The sequence below is a fragment of the Pagrus major genome, chromosome 20, assembly GCF_040436345.1.
Source record: "Pagrus major chromosome 20, Pma_NU_1.0".
In the NCBI taxonomy this organism is placed as follows: Eukaryota; Metazoa; Chordata; class Actinopteri; order Spariformes; family Sparidae; genus Pagrus; species Pagrus major.
This window is the reverse complement of record NC_133234.1, coordinates 13779438-13799656: the sequence shown is the minus strand read 5'-3', so window position 1 is coordinate 13799656 and position 20219 is coordinate 13779438. Positions and strand designations below refer to the sequence as shown.

Below are 20219 nucleotides of genomic sequence, written 5' to 3'. Positions count from 1 at the left end.
TATCCAGTACCCAGGAACCACTTCAGAAACTCAAGAAGTTCACATGCATTTGGTACATTCTCCCATTGTTGGTGTTTTTTGATCTAAGTCCAAGATTCACTTTCTTTTAGCTCTGTTTTGGGTCTCCACCAACTCCTGAGAGAAATATCTGTTTCCTTAGTTGTGTGTTCTGCCCTACTGCCAGTTAGCGTGCAGTGTCATTCTCAAAGCGATTTCACTAAAAGCAGCTGCCTTCTGCGGCTGAAAAAGACCTTTTTTTTGAATGAGTTTACGGTTAAATGGCTGCAAAAATGTCTGTGGTTAAAGGAGCACTATGTAGTTTTGGGAAGAAATTTTAATCAGAAGAGAAAGATCTTCATTGACTCATTTCTTTATGGCTAAACAAACTAAGTAAACAAACTCTTTTTGTTGTCATGACTGAATAAACAAACTGAGCTTAAAGGACAACACAATTTCATGCTGTTTATTTACTGTTTTACTCTATTTATATTGGCGGACCCTGCCACCTTTATATAGTTTCAAACAATGTTCTGGGGACCTTGTTTTCCTCTGGGATCAGCTCGTTTATTCAGTTCTGGAAAATGTAAATATTTCTGAGTTTGTTAATATTGTGAATATTAAAATTTGGAGTTTGAATTTCTTCAATATGTTTATATGATTTGCAACATGCAACACAGGAGCTTAACATTATCCCAACATTTGAGCTTCCCACCCTTTACCCCCATGTAAAGATGGTATGTTGCAGACATTAAGCGTCATTATACCGAACCCATCTACTCACTAGTCGGTCTTTACAGGTGGACTAACCTAACTGGTAGATTGATAAATTAATGGTAAAGTGTGGATAGTACAGTGTTAGAAGCTTAGTGGTGGCGACGTTGAAGTCGTGCAACCACAGTGTAGTTCGTTTATAGCCTTATATCAGCATCGTACTCCCTAAACGTGGTGCACATTTGTGAAGATTATTTTGCTGAACGTGTAAGTTTAATAAACTTGTGTTTGCCACAGAGCTTATTTTCGGCAATAATCCAAATCCTTTCGAGCTTTTGTCGAGGGAACCAGGGCGATACTAACTTCCAGGTTAGCCTGCCAAAAAATATGTCATCCCTACAGCACTCTATAGTGTGGTGAGATTGAATCGTAACGTTAAAGTTGCAAGTGTGATGAATAAACAATAGGCTGAAATTTGATAAAGGGGGAACGTTGTCTTATGTCACAAAAAAAATTCCGTCTCTGTTTCCTGGTATAGTTCCTGACTATAGTCCTGCAGCTTCATAGTGTCTGTAACTATTTATATCTTATGTCAGATGTGTTTGATCTAAACTAGAAGCATAGACTACTGAAACTGTTCTTCCAAAATCTCATTTAAATATTTAATATTTTTGTATAAAACCAGATTTTTTACTTTTTTATTCGACTAACCTGTATGTATGTCTGTACAGCTCTATACTCAACCATCCAGGGTGGAAATCCAATCACTTGTTAACACCGTGACAGGTGGCCCTGTAGCTCTGTCTCTGTGAGTACTTCTACAGTTTCCAAAACCACCCCTCCCTCAGGCCAAAGTGAGCCGTCGGGCCCCTCCTGACACACCACTAACTGCACTTAATACAATGCATACGTACCTTGTCACTTCAAACCATCAAACACAACTTTATTAGGAATGTGAGCTTCTAAACTAAGTTAGAAAGCTCTAACAACTAGATTTGGACATAGGGTCCCACTTTAAGTCAAGGCCATAAAGCAGCTGATAATGCAGGACTGGCCTTAGTTAATATAATGCATTTATATCCAAAATTCCTAATGAATATGCAATTAGTAAGTTTACTGAAAACCACCAGACCTCAGGTGAACCTGGGTCACGTTGGCAATCCAGCCTTAGTGGTATAGTAGCACAACACTACACAATTCTCTTTTTGACCATAAAGAACAAGTTAAGTCAGTTAAACCTGGTTAAATCTGAAGTCATTTTTTAGCCAGACAATGTGGCCACAAGCATATAAAATACATTTATTAACTTAAAATAACTATTACATTTATTTTCAACTGTTAATGTCTAACTGTAACTTTCTTGAATGGGATAAACTTCTTTGTTAATAGCAGAAGTAGTTGAGCTGGTCGATCTATTGTCCGACGATGCAGCAGAATAAAAACAACAATATCTGAAAATAATGGGAACTAGTATGTTCTGTTGCAGGCTTTAAAAAAATGCTTTATTAAAACTTTTTTTGCTTGTGATAAAAAAAAAATCCCAAAACTAGAAAGACCAAACAAACATTTCCAAACAAAGACCCACCAAAAACCAGCATCTGTGATTTGTTCAAAAGCTTAAAATACTTAAATCGACCAGCAATCTCTTGAGGAACTCGTAGCAAAGTTTGAAGCAGTGTGACGTAACAAAAAAATAAAATGGGGGGAGATTGTAATGGATGGCAGGGTGTACAAAGCAGGTGACAGTGATGAATTAACTAAATGATTACATAAACTGACGCAGAGACAGAAAGATGGATGGATAGATAGCTTGTAGAGACAGAGAGATCTGAGCCAGTCAGAGAAATCTTGATGTCAGCTGATGGCACGCTACTTCACTATTTGTGATGTTTTTGATAAACCAGTATTACTGGCTGCACAATTACATGTTCGAGTGTCATCACTTGTTTCCAACTCCATCCGAGGCCCTGAGATACCAGCCCCTCCCACAGGTGTCTCCTGTTCAGGAGGCCAACTCATCGTTTCTGCCTCACGGAAGAAAGATTAGTTGTCGGATTTAAACACAAGGAGTTCCCCTCAAAATTTAGAGGTGGACTGAACACAAAATACACATTTACTTTTCTTAAACTCAGTTAGTTTGTCAGTGTCAGTGTAATGTCTAGGAACACAAAATAAAGGTATATTTCCGTTAAAATGAGAAGACAATATGCCAAAAAATGTGTCATTATCAATAAATACAAAAAAGAAAAAAACAGACATAAAAGACATTTTTAAAAAGACATAAAAGCAAGTCTACAAACATAAATTTCAGAATTTGATTTAAAGGTGCAATAAGGAGATTAATCATCACTCCTTTGTTATAAAAAAAAAAGCAAGCCATACATATGTCATTTTATTTCAAACTTTGCAGTCACGTTTTATTTGTTTTACTCATTCATGTATAAGTTACAACAAAAATGTTCCATCCTGAGAGACGGGTATATTAAGGACAAAAATCAACCCATGACAGTATGTGCTTTGCACTCTCATCCTTGGTTGTTATGCAAAGAACGACGGTGTGCCCGTTTGGAGAGCAAAGGTTCGTCCACCCCCAGCATTCCTGATCTGAGCTGATCTTTCAGGATGAGCAACAAGAACAGTCACAGTATATAAGGAGGGGTAGCTCATCCTGCAGGTGAGACTAAACTGATAACCAGCCTAATGCATCAGAGTATGCAGACATCCATCATATCTAGAAGCATTCTCTGCATTACTAGCAGCTAACCCGCGTCTTCTTCTTTGCTTGAATTCCCCCAACCTACAATCTCATTAACACTGGATTAGTGAGTTGACGTCAGCCCTCAAAGAAGCTGCATCGTCCCTGCTTGCTTGCATTACTAAGCATAGTTTGGCAGATATTTATTACCAGAGAGAATTATGTAATTTTAAAGCACCTATTTTGTCACATCCTGGGACGGCAGCATAATGTTTTAGAACAGTGGCTAATTGCAGGGTATATGGAAGGAGGGACTGACAACTTCCTCATAGTACACAAACTATGTTGCCATATAGTAGCACTTACTGCTACAGCTACAAACTAAAGTAATTGTCTCGTGTGCCATCTGATATGTCAGATATTTTCCATTTCATGCTTGATCTCCTGTTTAAACCCTTATCAGGGCGTTATCAGAAAAACAGTGTCCATCTTCAACAAGTCACATGACAGCTGAATCAGCCCATTTTGGACCACATGGGAGCAGAAAAACAACAAAAGAAGCTACCATTATATCACAAGCTTATCTAATTGCAATGGCAGACATGTTGGCTGACAACTGGCCACCGTTGCAGTTGTTAAGTGCTTTTAGGACACTTGGCAAACCAAGGCTGTAAAGACGCCATATCACACATAACCTGCTCTGAGGCACAAGGTTGAGGTTGGCTTGTCATTACTGTTGCCCTAGCTGATAGAGATGTGTTCTCTCCGGTGTAGATTTCAACATGTTAACTTATGATACTACTTCCTGAGAATCTGTTAATCTGTTAATGGGAGTGTGTCCATACAACTGGTCCGGATTATTGATGGCATCTTGATTCTCAAAAGATCTGTTACAGTTCAAAGTAAAGTGAGCGTTAAAGCTGCATATATAGTAGATATTTACACTCAACACTGAAATCCAGCAAAGCAGTGAAATATTGCTACAAGCTGAGAAACTGCATTGCTGGCTTTAATTTGTGTATTAAGTTTGAATGGAGTTTCTAGCTTAAGACTTGAATAATGCACGATAAAGTGTGGGAAGGAATTTGAATGGTTGGGAAAAATAAAATGGGCTAAAGTTTGCAAAATATATAAAATAAATATAATTTATATGTAAATTAGTAGCTAAGCTGCATTGCTTGAATACTGGCTGGAAGCTAAACGGCATTGCTGCCTTAACGTCTTATGAAGAAGCAGCTGAAGAATGCTAGATGATGATTGGAGATTGAGACTGTTAAGAGGTTTTAAAAAAAACAAAACCTGCCTGACTTGCTCTGGGCATTGTTTCAGCAAAATCCGAATATGGCTTTGTGACCGCTGAGAAATGCTGAGTGACGATGGTGTGACAATGACAAATGTTGAAAAATGAAAGGCTAATCCGGCACAAAACAGGCAAAGATGCTTCCATAACGCGCCAAAAATCAGGAAGGAACAAACAAGTTCACTTCCTGACAGTCATAGTCACTGTGCATATTCAGTGCATAGTAATTAACACCCACCATACAGTGCAACAGTGCAAACTGCATTACACCAAAGGAGTTGTACACAGAAATCTAGTTGACATAATTCAAGGAGGCATTTCACCTTCAAACAGTATCAATACAACTATTTATTTTTTGTTAGCAGGGGTTACAATAATACATTCAGCACTGATAAAAGCACGAGAACAATCACAAGAACACAATTCAGTATTTATTTTTGGCTCTTCTATGCAATCAGCAGCTGTAATTAGTGTTTTAAGCTAGCAGACAAAAGTCTTAATTCCTGAGATGTTGTTGATTTTGTTTTATATTTTACCATACATGTTTTGATAAAGCATAGGAAACAGGGATACGATTATACCGAGAGGTACAAACCCTACCATGCTACAAATAGAGTGAGGTGGTGTTTATGTTCAGTGATCTTGCAAGTGTTACTATGTTAGTCTCACTCACCGGCTCAGAAGTTTAATAAACCAGAGACTTTTCTGATTATTCTGTAGTTACCAGCATCTTGATAATAAAATGATATACCATAATTGCACATGAAAATGTATGTGAATAAAAATGATCAAACACTACTATCCAAGGATTTTGCTTACAAATATTGGAATGATAATCTAAACAGTGTCATACAGATAATTAGTGCAATCGACTTTATCCTTCACAGCCCAATCAGCTGACCTTCTCACAAATGCAGATTATATGAAAAAGGCACAGAGACATGCCAGCAGCAGAAACTGTATGATGGGACCAGGGGTGCTGGATGCTGATTTGGTGTAGATTGTCCTGCTATGGAGCTGCTGTGCAGGCCGAAACACGTCGTGATAGCCTGCCTGAGTCGGGAACATCTTCATCTGGTGGTGTTAAAGAAATGTTAGTGTTAAGTTAAATCCATTATTTCGACTTGATGTGCGTCTGTTAAAAGGCCTAAGTAATCAAGGATGTTGCCACTGAATCAGATTTTTTTCCATTCATATATACAGGGTGTGGTAATTACTTACAAACTGCTGAAGGATGACAGTTTTGATTACTATTAATTACTTTTTGCCAAATTACAGTTGAGAACAAATAGATGGAAACTAGTGCAACATTTATTCAAAAGATCATATGACACACCTGTTTGTTTGTGAAATGTATCGTTTAAAAAGGCTCTCGGTCACATGTTTATCTCTTCCTGCTTTCCACTGATAAGTTTCATACCGAGAGCCGACAGTAGCTGATTTCAGTGATTACTGCAAATTTGATCAAAGTTGGGGAGGGGAAAATCACCTGATACTGCAAAAGATAGTAGGATACATAAAACTATTTTAATTGGAAATGAAACAATGACTGATGTTAAAGTTTAGACTTTCCCAGCTTACCACCCAACCTCCCATGCTAAGCATACCAACAAGTTCAATGTTCACGATTTCTCGGACCTTTATCAAACTGTGTTGTGTTTCCCTTTCTAAAGACCTCACTGAAGACAAAAGTAAAGACAGCACAGGCCAAGCTACGCATCATCAGGGAAGATACCAAGTGTCGCTCAAATCTCATTATATGCTACCTGTTGCCAATTGTTAAAAGGTTTTCATGATCCTGTTCTGGTATTTATGCAATACAAATTTATACATATATATGTCAGGGGAAGCTGTCATTTAAACCACTTGAACTATTATCTTTGAAGAGTGACAGTACTAATTAAGAGGTGTGATTTAACCTCGCATCACATACCAGGTTGTCGTCCACCTTGACAGTTTCTTTGAAGACCGTCCAAACCACTGCTTCATTGCAAGACGGGGTGGTTAAGGAGCCATTGTAGCGGTAGAATTCAGCTCGGCTCACTTTGCCAAGCAAGTCATCGATGGAGATCTCTTTTGTAACTTCAACTTGAGAGCCTACAAGGGAGCATAAATGCACAAGATGTTGTGGCGCGTCCATGTTTCCACATTCAGTGTTTTTTTGTTGTTGTTTTTTTTTAAAGTGTGCTCACTGATGTTTTTGATAGCGGGAAGGTAGCTGGTCAGTTTTTTCCAGGCATCCATATCAGACGTTGATTGTGACGGGGAATTTGTCTGCAAAGACAAACATGGTGAATGATTAACATTCAACACTTGAGTGCACGATCTGCTGGTTTAAGAAAGCTAACTGTGTGGTCCCAAAGTGAAGCAAAAGTGCCCTTCCAGTGGAGAATACAACTTTCTGTGCGCTGCTGCCCCACTACCCATTTTTCCCCCAACCCCTGCCCCTCAAACATCCCGAGTCTGCCACTGACCTCGTGGTGTTCTGAACCGCCGCCGCTTTTGGTCGAATCCGTGACCTGGAAAATAGACAAAGATATTAAAGGTTTAACAAGCAGTCAACTGGTCTGGCATTGCAGTCCTATAACACTGTTGGGACTCATTACGGACAGTTTAAAAACTATTTATCAAAATCGATAAAGCAGAACCAGAGATATCACCTTTTTTTTTATTCAACGCATTCTTCTTCCTTTTTAAAAACTGCCGCCTACATTACCCACGATGCAATTCAGCCACTGAGTGACATCACTGGAGGCTATTTATCAGAGTACATGCAGCTTCCTCTGGAGCCACAAAAGGCTTTATACTACTTTTTTCACATATGCAGTAGTACTCCTGTACATCTGTGAACACACTACACAGTCAGACCCTGGTTGTAATTATTATATACTGTAGTATGTATTTGAATGACAAATACTGACTTCCTGCATAAGTAGTGTAATGCACTAAATGTTACCTGAATAAAGAATCCCAGCACTGCCAGGCCATCAGGAGTCTGTACTGCCTGTTCCAGTGTTAAATCCTTCCTCTTGTTCACTATGTGCATCTGGACAAAGACACAATTAATGATATGTGATACACACAGGCAACGGCTAATCTATTGAAAAAACATATTTTCACAGCAACAACATAGGAGTTCAATGCTTATGACTACCTCCATAGGGTATCTTTTTGAATCCACTGTGTGCTCTGAACCGTCCGACTCATGTGAGCCCCAATGGAAGTGGAACTGAAGGGTGGAGTAGACATGTTCCAAACCTCCCCCTGACACCTCCACCATATCCTCCTTCAGGACACACTTCACTGGGAGTTGTGGGAGAACACAAGGAGAAGTGTAAAAAAAAAAACTAGGTAGGGGCTAATGATTAATTAAAAATGAAAATATCATGAACAAACACACAGAAATTTGCTCAGTTTACAAAAACATGTAACCATCGATCTAAAGTTCTCAATTGTAATGTTGACTTGCCTTTTTAAATTGTCAACAACAATTTTCATTGTGAAATAATAAACTTTAATATCAATAAACTAAAATTCGATGAATATTAACTAAAACTGGCCTGAGGGAGATATTCAAACCTGCGTGGCCTGTGTTAGTGATGTACTTGATGGCATGTTTGTCGTCAAACTTTGTAAAGGTGAAGTCATCGAGATTCTCATCCTCCACGGTCGTCTTGGTGTCAATGTTGATGGGTGACTGGCGTTCGCCGCCGCAGTGGGAGTGAGGCAGAACGTGCCAATAAGACGGACTGTAACCTGAAGGGAGAGAGGAAAACCAACATTTTCAAGACTAGTCCCATTTAAAACAGCAATTTTTGGAAACTGTCCAGACATCTGATTTTTAAAAAGGATACATACTACAGTGATCATCATAGCACCACGAGTGACCTAAAGAATAATAGAACAAGTCATTTTTAATGTGTCATTGGAGTCATACGTGTTGTGGACCATATACTGTATTTTCCAACTCACCGGGAGGTAAATGAGTTGCAGGGGAGGCGTACACTTGACGTGTATTAAGATTTTGTGTAGGCCGATAAACATTGCTGAGTGATGTCTTCATGGGAAACAGTTGAATCTAAAAACAAAGACAAACACATGTTTTTTCCAACAGATATACAACAAACAAAAATACTTGAAGTTGTTAATGAGTTGTAGAATTTCTCAGCAGCAGAGACAGATTAAAGCCCTTTTCAGACAGAGATTCCACAATAACGCCGCAGCGAAGGTTCACCTTTACATTTTCACACTAAACAGCAAAAAGCCACTCCAGTGTGTCATTTCATACAGCATGCCGGCACTGTAATATCAAAAGAGTTGTGACGGTACAAATCATAATGCTGAGATCTGTGTGGTTATTTCTTAAGTGTTTCCCCCCCAGCTTCCATCTGTTAATCTAAAAATGTATCCGCTGACCGATTATAAATCATATGGATTCTGTTAGAAAGTGTTGATCCTGACACACCATGCATCGTGGAAAGTGACAAAGATGTTTTTTGCTCCAAATTACATCACACAATCAGCATCAGTAAATAGCAGACCCTGTCTGGCTATCACTCGCAGAGAGGGATGCCGTTTTCAGGGTGGGGTGTTCACTGAAGACTCATCTTGGTGACTAATTTGGCAATTTCTTTCCATACATGTTGGCAAAGACGGTAACTACAACAACACGATAGTGGAAGGCGATAAATACATTGTGTTTTTTTGCTTGAAATCATGTTACATAAATCATCGCCAGTCAACTGAGGCAGAACAAAATAATGACACTATATTCCCGCCTTGAAAAGGCAGCATGAATGGCTTATGACATGAACCTTTCGAGTCTGGGTGTGGACATACTTTACCTGTATGGTTAAGTTACAATAGTTTGGTGTCAGCCAGAGCATTAATCCTGTCCTGGATTCTGGTTTTTATGACAGCTTTAGGCTACTGCCTTAGTGAGTCACAACTGATTGCTCATTCACTGTGTGATTTATCATTGCAGAGACACAGGTTCCACTGATTTAGCATTGCACAGGGCACGAAAGTACACAAAATTCAAATTGTTAACCAATCAGAATGCTGTGCTTTTTCTGAAGAATTTCCCTCCCGGAAGATTACCAAAAGAAATCTACATACCTCAATTATTCAGTACAGAAAAAGTAATATAATGCAATTAAATTGTCCTGGCAATGTCTGAGCCCTTACTTCTGGCGTATTTTATTTGTTGCTGTCAACATGACTCACAGTTTCGCGTGTTTTTTAATGTGTTGTATGACTGAAGTGGAGGTCAAACACCTGCAGCCTGCATCTGGTGACTCAACAGGTGTATGACTGCATGCGGAGACATGTGCACCCCACTATCAGCCAGGTGCTGATGGCTGTCAGGTAGATAAGATGGAGAAAGATAACGTGACATTCTGCAGCATTCAAATGACTCAAATGTTTGTCCCCACACAGTCACATGGAGTTTGTCCAATAGTTTGTCTCGTCGCTACCGTCAACAGAAAATAAAACTGATTATCAAACATGATCATCAAAACAGAAACCAGCATGTACCGGTATGCTGTGCCACTGGAACTCTACTGTATGTTCTGTGGTGACGCTCGCCTGCATCCATCAGTGGCTACCTGTGGAACGGTTTGTTTTTTTTCCATTTGTCTTAGGTCATCAGAGCTTTTACTGACTTTGCTCTACAGTATGACTAAACAGTGAGTTCCTATCCAAACCTAAATGGACACAGAAATAACAACACTTCCCGTCCAGTATTTTCCTCACACAACTCAAATTGAATGTAGCTCAGTGCGTATTGTCACGTATTGTCACACAGCATCAATGTGTCAGTGGGTGGGGGAAGGTGTCTGCCTTTGCTGTCAATCAAGTGACACTTAACCATCGCGTTCACGACTGTACCAGTAAAGTAGGTCAATGTAGGAGCTGCAGCTTAAAAGGACCTTTGTTTGATGTAAAATAGGCTGCAATGAACACTTCTTAACAATCAATATACAAGAGAATTTAGCATTAGCTACCCATGTGTTGGCTTTAGTGCAGCAGATTGTCCACTGTCAGTGTGCAATTCACCTTAATCTGATGGTGATTTTCTTTTGGTCCCTTTTCAAGGAGTGTTTACTAGTTATATGTCAGATGTGAAAAAAAGACAAAAAAGTGTTTCTCTCCATTGATTCCTTCTATCAATGTACAATATTTTACAGATAGGGGTGCAGTGGTGCACCGTTTTCTTGGTGTACTTTGGAATGAAAATTGACAGTTCATACATTTGCAGGATTTACAGTATTGAAGTCTAACATGTTAGTTTTATTAAAATATTTGAATTTTAGATCATTTTATCATCATATTATGTGAAATTATGATAAAAGTGTTCAAACAAGACAACTGTCTGAGTTCATTCCTTTAGAGGCTGATTGTAACGGATCATAGTTATCATGTTATATCACATACCATGTACCCTGAAACCATGACATTGTCTGAGTCAGGTTATTGTATCATGAAAATCTCGCACCGTCCAACCCTTGTGTTGAGCGTGTTTAGTTTTATCAATTTTTCTTTCTTTTGGCTCTTCAGGGGCAACTGACATGCTAACTGACTAACAAAGTTGATATGGTAAACTTGGAAGCTTCATAATTGTTCATTTGTTGTCGCATTTGTGTCCAATTTTCACCCTCTTTTACTTCTATTTTTGGTATCCACCACCTCCTGGCTCTTTAGGTGGTATACAGAGAGATTTTAGGGGAGTCTCACAGCTGCCCATGAAGCTACTGTATGGGAGTGGTGAGAGTGAACCAAAACTGTAAAGATGCAGGGTTGGACTTTTAAACACTATAAAGCTCCGTAAAGCCAAGGGGAGCTCCAGATTCAAGTGATCATTTTTTCGTAAGTTCATCCCTACAAATGACCCTCTTCACATTGTCATCCGATACATTGTCGTTACTATAAAAATATTGATTAAACCCACTTAAAAAATTCCAGTTTAGGCTCTACTTACAGCTTTTACATTTCTTTGCTCATTATTAGATTTAATTGTTACCAATAAAGATGGCCTTTCCTCCTCTTATCTGGCAAATGGTGTCCAGGCGGCCCAACTCACCAGATTCTTGTTGATGTTGATAGGCTCTTGAAAAACTGTCCACACAACAGCTTCGTTGCAGTCAGGGGTGGTCAGGGAGCCCATGTATCTGTAGAACTTTGTCAAGTCTACACTTCCAATCAGGTCGTTGATAGAGATGGCATGGGTTATATTAACTTCAGCGTCTGTGAAAGTGTTAAATAACAAAAAAGTCTAATTATATGAAAGTCGTTGATTTAAATGCAAACTAAAAATGTCCCAGGTTTGATACCAGGATCAAAAAGGAGTAACATCATGTGAGCTTTTGCCGACATAACCATGAGTGGTCAGGAAGTGTATTTTTTAAACTCAGCAAAGAAGAGAAGTGCATTTTATTACATTTCTGCTAAATAAATAAAAATAAAGCCTTTTGTGTGGACAAAAAATCTTTCCTGATCTTTGAACAACATGTGAAAAACGGGAGCAAAATGAAAAAGTGTTGCGTTTATATTTTTGTTTAGTGTGAAAACACACTAAGAGATACAACACGGAGAACCTGTCTGAGCACATGAGTGACATACATTAGGATAACAAGTCTCATGGCTGGTGTACAAGGTCACAGCATAACACGTCCTTACTCAACTTTGTTGGCACTGAGTTTGACTCAAGCGTATCTCACTATACGCTTAAGGAATTTGAAAGATTGTTTTGAGTAAGGTGTGAACCTGATTTTCAATCTTTAAAAGTCACCTGCTGATGCCAAGACATACACATAGAGTACATACCGTAACCATGGCCCCTCCTTGATCCACCTTGCAACCGCCACTGAGTTCAATCACTGCAACCTGCTATAATGAACTGTGAATGAAAAACAAGAGAACAGCATCGACCTACCTACACTTGTGATGTTTGCCAGGTAAGATGTGAGCGTGCTCCATGGTCCTGACATGTCCCCATCTTCTGTTGCCTTTCGGGAGAAGACACAATTATATTCACTGTTACAGTTTGATTATATGCACATTAACTCTCCTACATCTACTCCTACATTCATCCTACTTCCAAAGAGCAAACTGAGTTTTTGCAAATTAAACTGTTGCTCTTGCTTTAGATCTGGTAGCTGCAAAAATCTTGGTTAACAACTAATAACTGCAAAGCGCTAATAAATGCATAATAAAGTATGTATTAATCAAAGAAAGCAACAAAAAGCTTTGGAAAGGTTTAACAATGACATCATTGGTGAGTTAATTACATTTATTACAAGGACCTTAACACACTAATACTTTATAATAACCATCATAAATAAATGGTAAATGTATTACTTAAATTTTAGTTAATAGTTATGTCACTATTAATAAACAATGAAGTGCTTTATAAATTATTTATTAAGCAATGTAAAGGTTTATAAACATCTGTTGTGATTTTAATATGGCCATCCAAATAATGTTTATTGACACAGTATTTATTTATCATTTACAGTGTTATGAGTTGCAACTTTATATTCATTGCTTGATAAAGAACTTCACTGTTTGTTACCAGTGAAACAGACAGTTAAAGTGTAACTCTCACCAAAATGCAACCTAGGCTTTTTTTTTTGTGAATGTACCCGAGTCAAACCTTCGTGTAAAAGCATAATTACGACGAAAAAGCCACTTTTAAGATCTACCGTATTTTCGTTTTTGGGTCAAATTCATTTTCAGTTGCGTGCTAGGGGCAACTACGGTAGCATCAAAATCGCTATTCTTAAAACACTAAGAAGACTCGACACAACATGAAACTTTGCTCGTAGTATCACCAGGGTCTCTACACATGAACATGAGCATTTTGAACATTGTTTGTGTACACAGAGTTTACAAAGAAGGTTTCTGAACAACTCACGCTAGCAGTCGCTTGTTCCGCTCGCCGCCGTCCTGCCAGTCGAGAAGCATCCCCGAGTGCGACGTAACATGGAAAGTAAAGGTGGAAAGCTCCTAAAGCTTAGTTCCATATAAATGCACGGATAATTCGTTGTTTTGTCGTTAGCGAAAAACAATATTGACCTTGAAGTTGAAAAAGGAGCCTCATATAAGAAACAATACTAAAATCAAAAGCCGGAAAAGTCAGGCGAGATCTTGCGTGGATAGTTGTTGCCAGAAGACAATAGGCTATCGGGGATCTATGCTTCTCAACTGGCAGGACGGCGGTGTGCGGAACAAGCTACTGCTAATGTGAGTTGTTCAAAAACCTTCTTTTTTAGTAAACTCTGTGTACACAAACAATGTTCTCAATGCTCGTGTTCATGTGTAGAGACCCTGGTGATACTTATGAGCAAAGTTTCATGTCGTGTCGAGTCGTCTTAGTGTTTTGCCCCTAGCACGCAATTGAAAACAGCAAAAACGAAAATACAGTAGATCTTAAAAGTGGCTTTTTCGTCGTAATTATGCTTTTACACGAAGGTTTGACTCAGGTACATTCACAAAAAAAGCCTAGGTTGCATTTTGGCGAGAGTTACACTTTAAGTATAAATTTATCATCTATTAATGATGGCCATTATACCCAGTGTTAACCAGTGACTTAATAGGTAAGTTATTTAAACTCAATAAACATGTTTGTAATGCTATGGTCAATGATTATAAGAAACTTTTGGCCATCAACAAGTTTCACACAAGCGTCTTATAATCTGACAATAAATATATTTATTATGCTATTATTAACACTTATATAGTCCTATTAATGTTAATAAGCATCTTATAAGAAATTATAATATAAGGACCTTAATGTAAAGCGTTTCTGATAAGGATCATTGAAAGATTAGCAGTTATAAAAGACTTTTCTTTGGAATAATATAAAGTGTAGGACGTACATTTATGAAAAACCCAAGAACAGCAATTCCCTCTGAATCCTCCTTGGCCCCCTGCACAGTGAGATCTTTCTTCAGACTGACAATGTGCATCTACAAAAGATTACATGAAGTGATGAGACAAAGCAAGAAACACACACACAAAAAGAACACTTGTTGTTTATAGTGAATGAACAATAATGTACCTCCATTGGATATCTGTGCCTATTAATTGTGTGCTCTGAACCTGGATGATGTTCTTTATCACCCCAGTGAAAGTGAAACTGGAGTGCAGAATATGTTGCATTCAGTCCACCTCCACTCACTTCGACTGCATCTTCCGCCAGTTTGCATTTCACTGTGCATGGGAGAGATGGAGGAGTGTTTATGCAGTTACAGTGCGAGTGGAGAGAAGTTTAACACATTTTGATCATCATTCAAATGTCTTTGTGCCCTTCCTAGACTCAGTTTGTGTACCTGTGTGTCCATTGTTTGTGATGGACTTGATGACATTCTGAGAGGTGAAGTTGACGAAGGTAAAGTTAAGCAGGTTAGGGTCGGTCTTAACGTAGCCGGTGGCGATATCAATAGGTGACTGCCTTTTGTCAAGACAGAAAGAGGAGACATCTCCCCAGTGGGACGGAGTGTGCTCTATGAAAAGCAGAGGTGCTGTTAAAACCACTTACTGAAGCAGACCAAATCTTTCACTAGGTCAGACACCTGTCCTTACTTACCACAGCCAGTGTAGCACCATTCACTTCCAGCAGCTGAAACAGAAATATAGCCAGCATACTGTGAATACTGCGAATACTGCAGGAGCCAAGTGAATCAAAATATTGGCATTTTGTGAATAAAAACTGTCCTGCCTGAGACTGTTTACTGAGCTAATAAATCAAGTGAGAAGTACGGTCATTTTCTTATAAGCTTACATAAAATGGACTTCTTTTTGCAACCACTGGAGTTGTTCCTTGCTGGGTATTAGAAATAACGCAGATTTAAGGCACCTCAGCATTGGCCACACTTTTCCAGCCTGTATGCTCCATCCATATTTTCTGTACGTAAGTAGGATTTTGAATGCAGGACCTTCATACAGCATTGTTATGTCGCTACTGTTAAATAAAGGATCTGAGTGCTTCCTCCATCACTCTAATAAATGTCAAGCTGGATGATTTTTTTCTCAACTTTACTTAATTTTGTGTATTTAATAAAATTTGAGAAAGTCAGTAGTTCACATCCTAAATGAAGGGCACGTTACTCTGAAGAATGGAAACGATGTAGGGGGGAGAGCTGGTGTATCCTCACCTATAATCCAGACAGATTGTGGATATTACAGGAAGCAGAAATGGATAGAAGTCACCAATACAGAAGAATCAATTCAGTAGAAAGTGATGTGTTTTACTCACCACATTTTAGCAAGGCTCCCACACTCAGGAACAGCAGAATGGAGGAGAGATGCATCTTCAGGTGGAAAAAGAAAACCAGTTATCAATCTCACTGCATCTTCTTCTGTCTGAAACAACCAAGTTTTGAGAAAGCGGAAACCGGTCCATGGCAGTCTCAGTGATGTCTCGCTATATTTAAATGGTGAAGCTCTATTATATGCTATCTTTACTAAGTCACAGAATATTAATAGGAATTCTGTTCTTTTGCATTAGGTATTTAATTAATATCAGGAGACTCGATCAAAGTACTCAGGATGACTAAGAATAAAAGCTTGCCATTTGACAATTCGTGTGTTAAACTTTTGTCAAATCATCCTACCTTTATGTTCCAGGCCTGAAGTCCCTAAGGCAATTTAAAAAACAAACAAACAGTATTTTATGGCGAGTTGTCCAATTAAAAATGTGCGTCCATTTTCAAATTAAGTCCAGAAGTGAGGAGAAGGTGACAAAGTGTCCCAGGATGGTTTAAGTCAGTGATATAGAGTAGGAGGGACATGCAATGGGAGGGGGCCCATTGTGTATACATCACTATATCAGTATGGGGGTGACGTGTAACATGACCACGGGCCTCTGTCTTCAGGACATTGCAATCAAAATACAGGTGTCCTGAGCAAGCAAATGAGGTGTTAAACTGTGAGGGGGGTTACACAGCAGAGAGCATGCAACATGACTCCTGCTCCATGACACAGCATCCAGGTCCACATAGACAACTGGCTTCAACTGGCAATAGAGAAGTTTTTCTGCTTCAACGTATCATTATGAAATGTTGATCACAAAAGGTAACGGATATAGAAAAATGTCACCATCTGCTTTGATATTGGGTCCCTATTTATCTCGCTATCACTATACAATTTTGCCTGCAGGTCAACCAGGAAAAGGAAGGTCAACTGGTGATCCGTTACACTAAATGATTGAATAAACAGCAGCGGTAAATGTTATTATATTGTCTGTTGCCACTTTGATATCAGGATGAAATGGTGGACCGGAATTCAGTTTCAATCCTTATAAGCTCAACTCATCACAATTTTTGCATATCAGTTTAAATACCCTTATTGTACAGCACTTTTCAGAACAAAGCTTTTTGTTGGTTTGCTTGATGTCTCTGTTCATGCTCGGCATCACTGAAAATGAGGGCCTCCGTCGATTGTTACCCCAAGTCTTGAATAAAGGTCTGAATGAATGAATGTAATGCTGGGTTTTAATTCATTCATTCATCCAAAGTGCTTAAGAACAAACACAGAAATACAACAATAAAATACATGGTACTGTGTGAATAAACAGGCTGAAAATAGAAAATAGAGCAGTGCAAGTCAAGAATAAAGTACAGTGTTACTCAAAAAACATAAAACACCCCCTAAAATTTTACCACGACATTTATAGAGAGGCCATCTGATAATAAGCCTTTTAAAGTGATTTAAAAGACACTAGAGCTACCTAGAGCACTGTTAAATAAAAAAAAATCTAAAAACCTCAGATTAGATCTTAAACTGCCAAACTATAGGCTCCACCAAACACTTTTTCAAACTTCACTACAAGATAAACTTGTTATTAGACACTTCCTTTATTGCGGCTGTCATCAGCAACGGACTTAACACAAACACACAAAACACAATCCAGATACAGGATATTATTCCTCAATGAAATGCCCTACAGTCACACTACATTTTACTTTGATTACAGGACATGGCGACACTAATCCTTTAATTGGGAGTTGATTCTGCAAACTGATACCAGGGAAGATAAACAAGACTTGGACTCGACACGGCAGATTGTTGCCTGACTGGTCAGGCTGCCAGCTTACACAAGCTGCCGTAGGAATGTTGACTATAAACCGCAGTAATGTGATGCTGGGTCAGTGCCTATTGTATCATTTTCCGTTTGATTCTATTTCAGCTGCTCAACTTGTGAAATCTTTTTGAAGGCAATAAAAATCCTGGCAGATTTTACTTGGATGATTCATGTCGTTTGCATGATTTGCATTGTGTTTTTGTTCGTTTGTCTTAACCCTGGGAATTTGTTACTCTTCCACATAAAGTAACATTCAGCATCTTCAAGACTGAAGAGTTATCCTCCATTTATAAAGGAATAGGTCAACGTGCCACTGTTGTGTGATGTCAGAGAACTGTAGGAGGTAAGCAGGACCTCTGGCTTTAAGTGGAGTTCATTATACTTTTTTCCAGTAGGAGGGCAAGTTATGTCTCTGGTGACAAATTGAAACTTGCAGCCTTTCACAAACTGCTGAAGGCTGCTAGAGGCAAAAGCACAGGAAACTTGTGGTTTTCTACCTGCAAGCTGTGCTGATCTGTATCTGACAGAACCGTGCTCTCATTGTCAATAGAAACACAGACAAAACTAACCATTTGGACCTGGAAAGTCTTTTTTGTGTGTGTCGTTCCTAAATTTTAGGGATTCTGAGCTGAGACGCAAACAGGAAGATTTGAATTAGAACTGATGATTTGTTCTAACTGGTGAACCAAAAATAGACTCGGAGACGAGAGAAGCTTCAAGAGCTCCTTTCTGACTTGCTCTGTTGAAACATTTCTGTAACTCTGTGGTGTGAGATCTTGGTCAGGTCTTCCTCGAAGATGAGATTTTAAATCTCAAGGGGCTTCCTGGTTAAATAACAAAATGTACATTAAAAGGATAAGGATATAAAAGTGGGGATGAGACATCAAACTGGGGCCTCCTGATCTTGTCCTCCTTTTGCACCATTTTGGCCCTAGAGAGGACATTTTTTCTTTTTGAGGCTTGCTCATTACATTTTTGTTCCTTACTTTTTACAGAGGGGTTTTGGATCACGGTCTCTAAATGCAATTTAAATTTTTGTCCCTCTCATTGTGATTTTATATACAATTTATTAGTGGAATGTCGTGTCTTATCAGGGCCCCGAGTCTCTAATAAAGTTTCAATTGAATCAATAAAATATGTGTTAATTCGTGACCTTTAAAAGGAGCTCCTAGGCTGATTTTGTAACCGTTGGACGGAGCCAGGAAATCTATTTCCTGTCACAGTGCGAGGCCGAGCTGAAGGGCTGCTGGCTGTTGCTTTATATTTAGCAGACAAACATGAGTTAGGGTGAACCTTTTGACAGAGATCCAAATGTCTTTGTACCTGGTAATGCTTATAATTGCTCATGTTTACGCTTACATCAAAAGGAACCCACACAACAGGTTTCTTGCCCTTCTTTGCGTCCTTACATACGACAGCACAGCTCATCATGCCAAGCCCTGTTAATAACAGTGAATTGATGCAAGGGAATGAGGAAAAACATCTCAGGGAAAAAAACAAACAAAAGACAAGCCTCGTTGCTGCACTGAAGTTCAGTGGCTGTTTGCAAACTCTGGTATCAAAAGGTCGACACTTCTCGGGGACAAAAGCACTGGCTCTGTGTGTGTTGACTCAATGACACACTCGAGAGATTTTTCCTTGTTTTACTGCCAAGTCTCAGTGACTGTGTTTTCCCATGACACACTCAAAAAAACTCACCTGAAAACCTTGCAGCAGAAACAACCACCAGTGACTTGGAGAGATCAGGGAGAGCTGAGCACTTTGCTTCACCTGAGCAGCAGCTGGACCTCCTTAAGTCATCAGTGTGTGATTGGCTGGACGATTGGCTCCATCACGTTGTGGTGGCTACAGATCTTTTAGTTGCAATTAGATTAATTTGCACACTATATACATATAAGCTTAGGGCTACCAGAAAGTAAGAAAAGAGTAGATTGATCAACAGATACATAAAAAGATAAGTCATTTTTAATTTGATTTAATGTCTCGGTGGGTGAGTCAGTACATAAAAAAAGTTTTGCCAGGATAATTTTTCAATGTTACTTTTTAAAATCTCATCCATGAAAACGAACTTTAAAAATTTAAAATATATAAAATATGAATGTATGAACAAATACAAGAAGACACATGGTCCTGGCAACAACATTTCACTTGTCAAAACTTTTCTTTTCACTTTTCTTTCACAGATGTAAAAATTTAACTGAAAATTAAAACCTTTTTTCTCACCTGCTCTTAATTCATAAACACAGAAGAGAAAACAGTTTAGATCTGACAGAGAAAAAGGATCACCAGATTTTCAAAAGAATAACAGAAAGTGTGTTAGTGTTTTACAGACTAGATGCCTGGAGTTTTGATGACGTCCGCATTTACCAGGCAAAAACAGTCTTAAAAAGAAAAAGTAGCATAATGTGAAGTTTAGGTTCCAGAGT

The 20219-nt window shown here is 38.8% G+C and overlaps 1 protein-coding gene across 2 annotated transcripts; it reads right to left on the bottom strand.

Annotated features, from left to right (window-relative positions):
* Positions 1 to 5034: 5034 nt before the first annotated feature.
* Positions 5035 to 19224, bottom strand: LOC141015780 (uncharacterized). 2 transcript variants are annotated; one of them, XM_073489965.1, is made up of 17 exons: positions 16325 to 16467; positions 15967 to 16021; positions 15298 to 15330; positions 15041 to 15214; positions 14770 to 14921; positions 14588 to 14677; positions 12643 to 12715; positions 11791 to 11954; positions 8679 to 8784; positions 8565 to 8594; positions 8286 to 8462; positions 7861 to 8009; positions 7663 to 7752; positions 7181 to 7225; positions 6899 to 6980; positions 6640 to 6803; positions 5035 to 5780 (listed from the first exon to the last, which is right to left on the bottom strand). In XM_073489965.1, the coding sequence occupies exons 2-17, from the start codon at positions 16019 to 16021 to the stop codon at positions 5625 to 5627; spliced, it is 1740 nt and encodes a 579-aa protein (XP_073346066.1). In that variant the 5' UTR covers positions 16325 to 16467; the 3' UTR covers positions 5035 to 5624. The 2 variants fall into 2 exon arrangements, with proteins under 2 accessions (XP_073346066.1, XP_073346065.1); XM_073489964.1 differs by lacking the exon at positions 16325 to 16467 and adding an exon at positions 19153 to 19224 and having other exon boundaries at positions 5543 to 5780.
* Positions 19225 to 20219: the final 995 nt, after the last annotated feature.

Coding starts and splice junctions, on each gene's coding strand:
- LOC141015780 (XM_073489964.1), bottom strand. CDS start 19,224: ATGATGAGCTGTGCTGTCGTATGTAAGGACGCAAAGAAGGGCAAGAAA. Junction 8,463..8,564: donor GTGCTATGATGATCACTGTA/GTATGTATCCTT, acceptor CTCTCCCTTCAG/GTTACAGTCCGTCTTATTGG. Junction 6,804..6,898: donor TCCCGCTATCAAAAACATCA/GTGAGCACACTT, acceptor GCTCCCTTGTAG/GCTCTCAAGTTGAAGTTACA.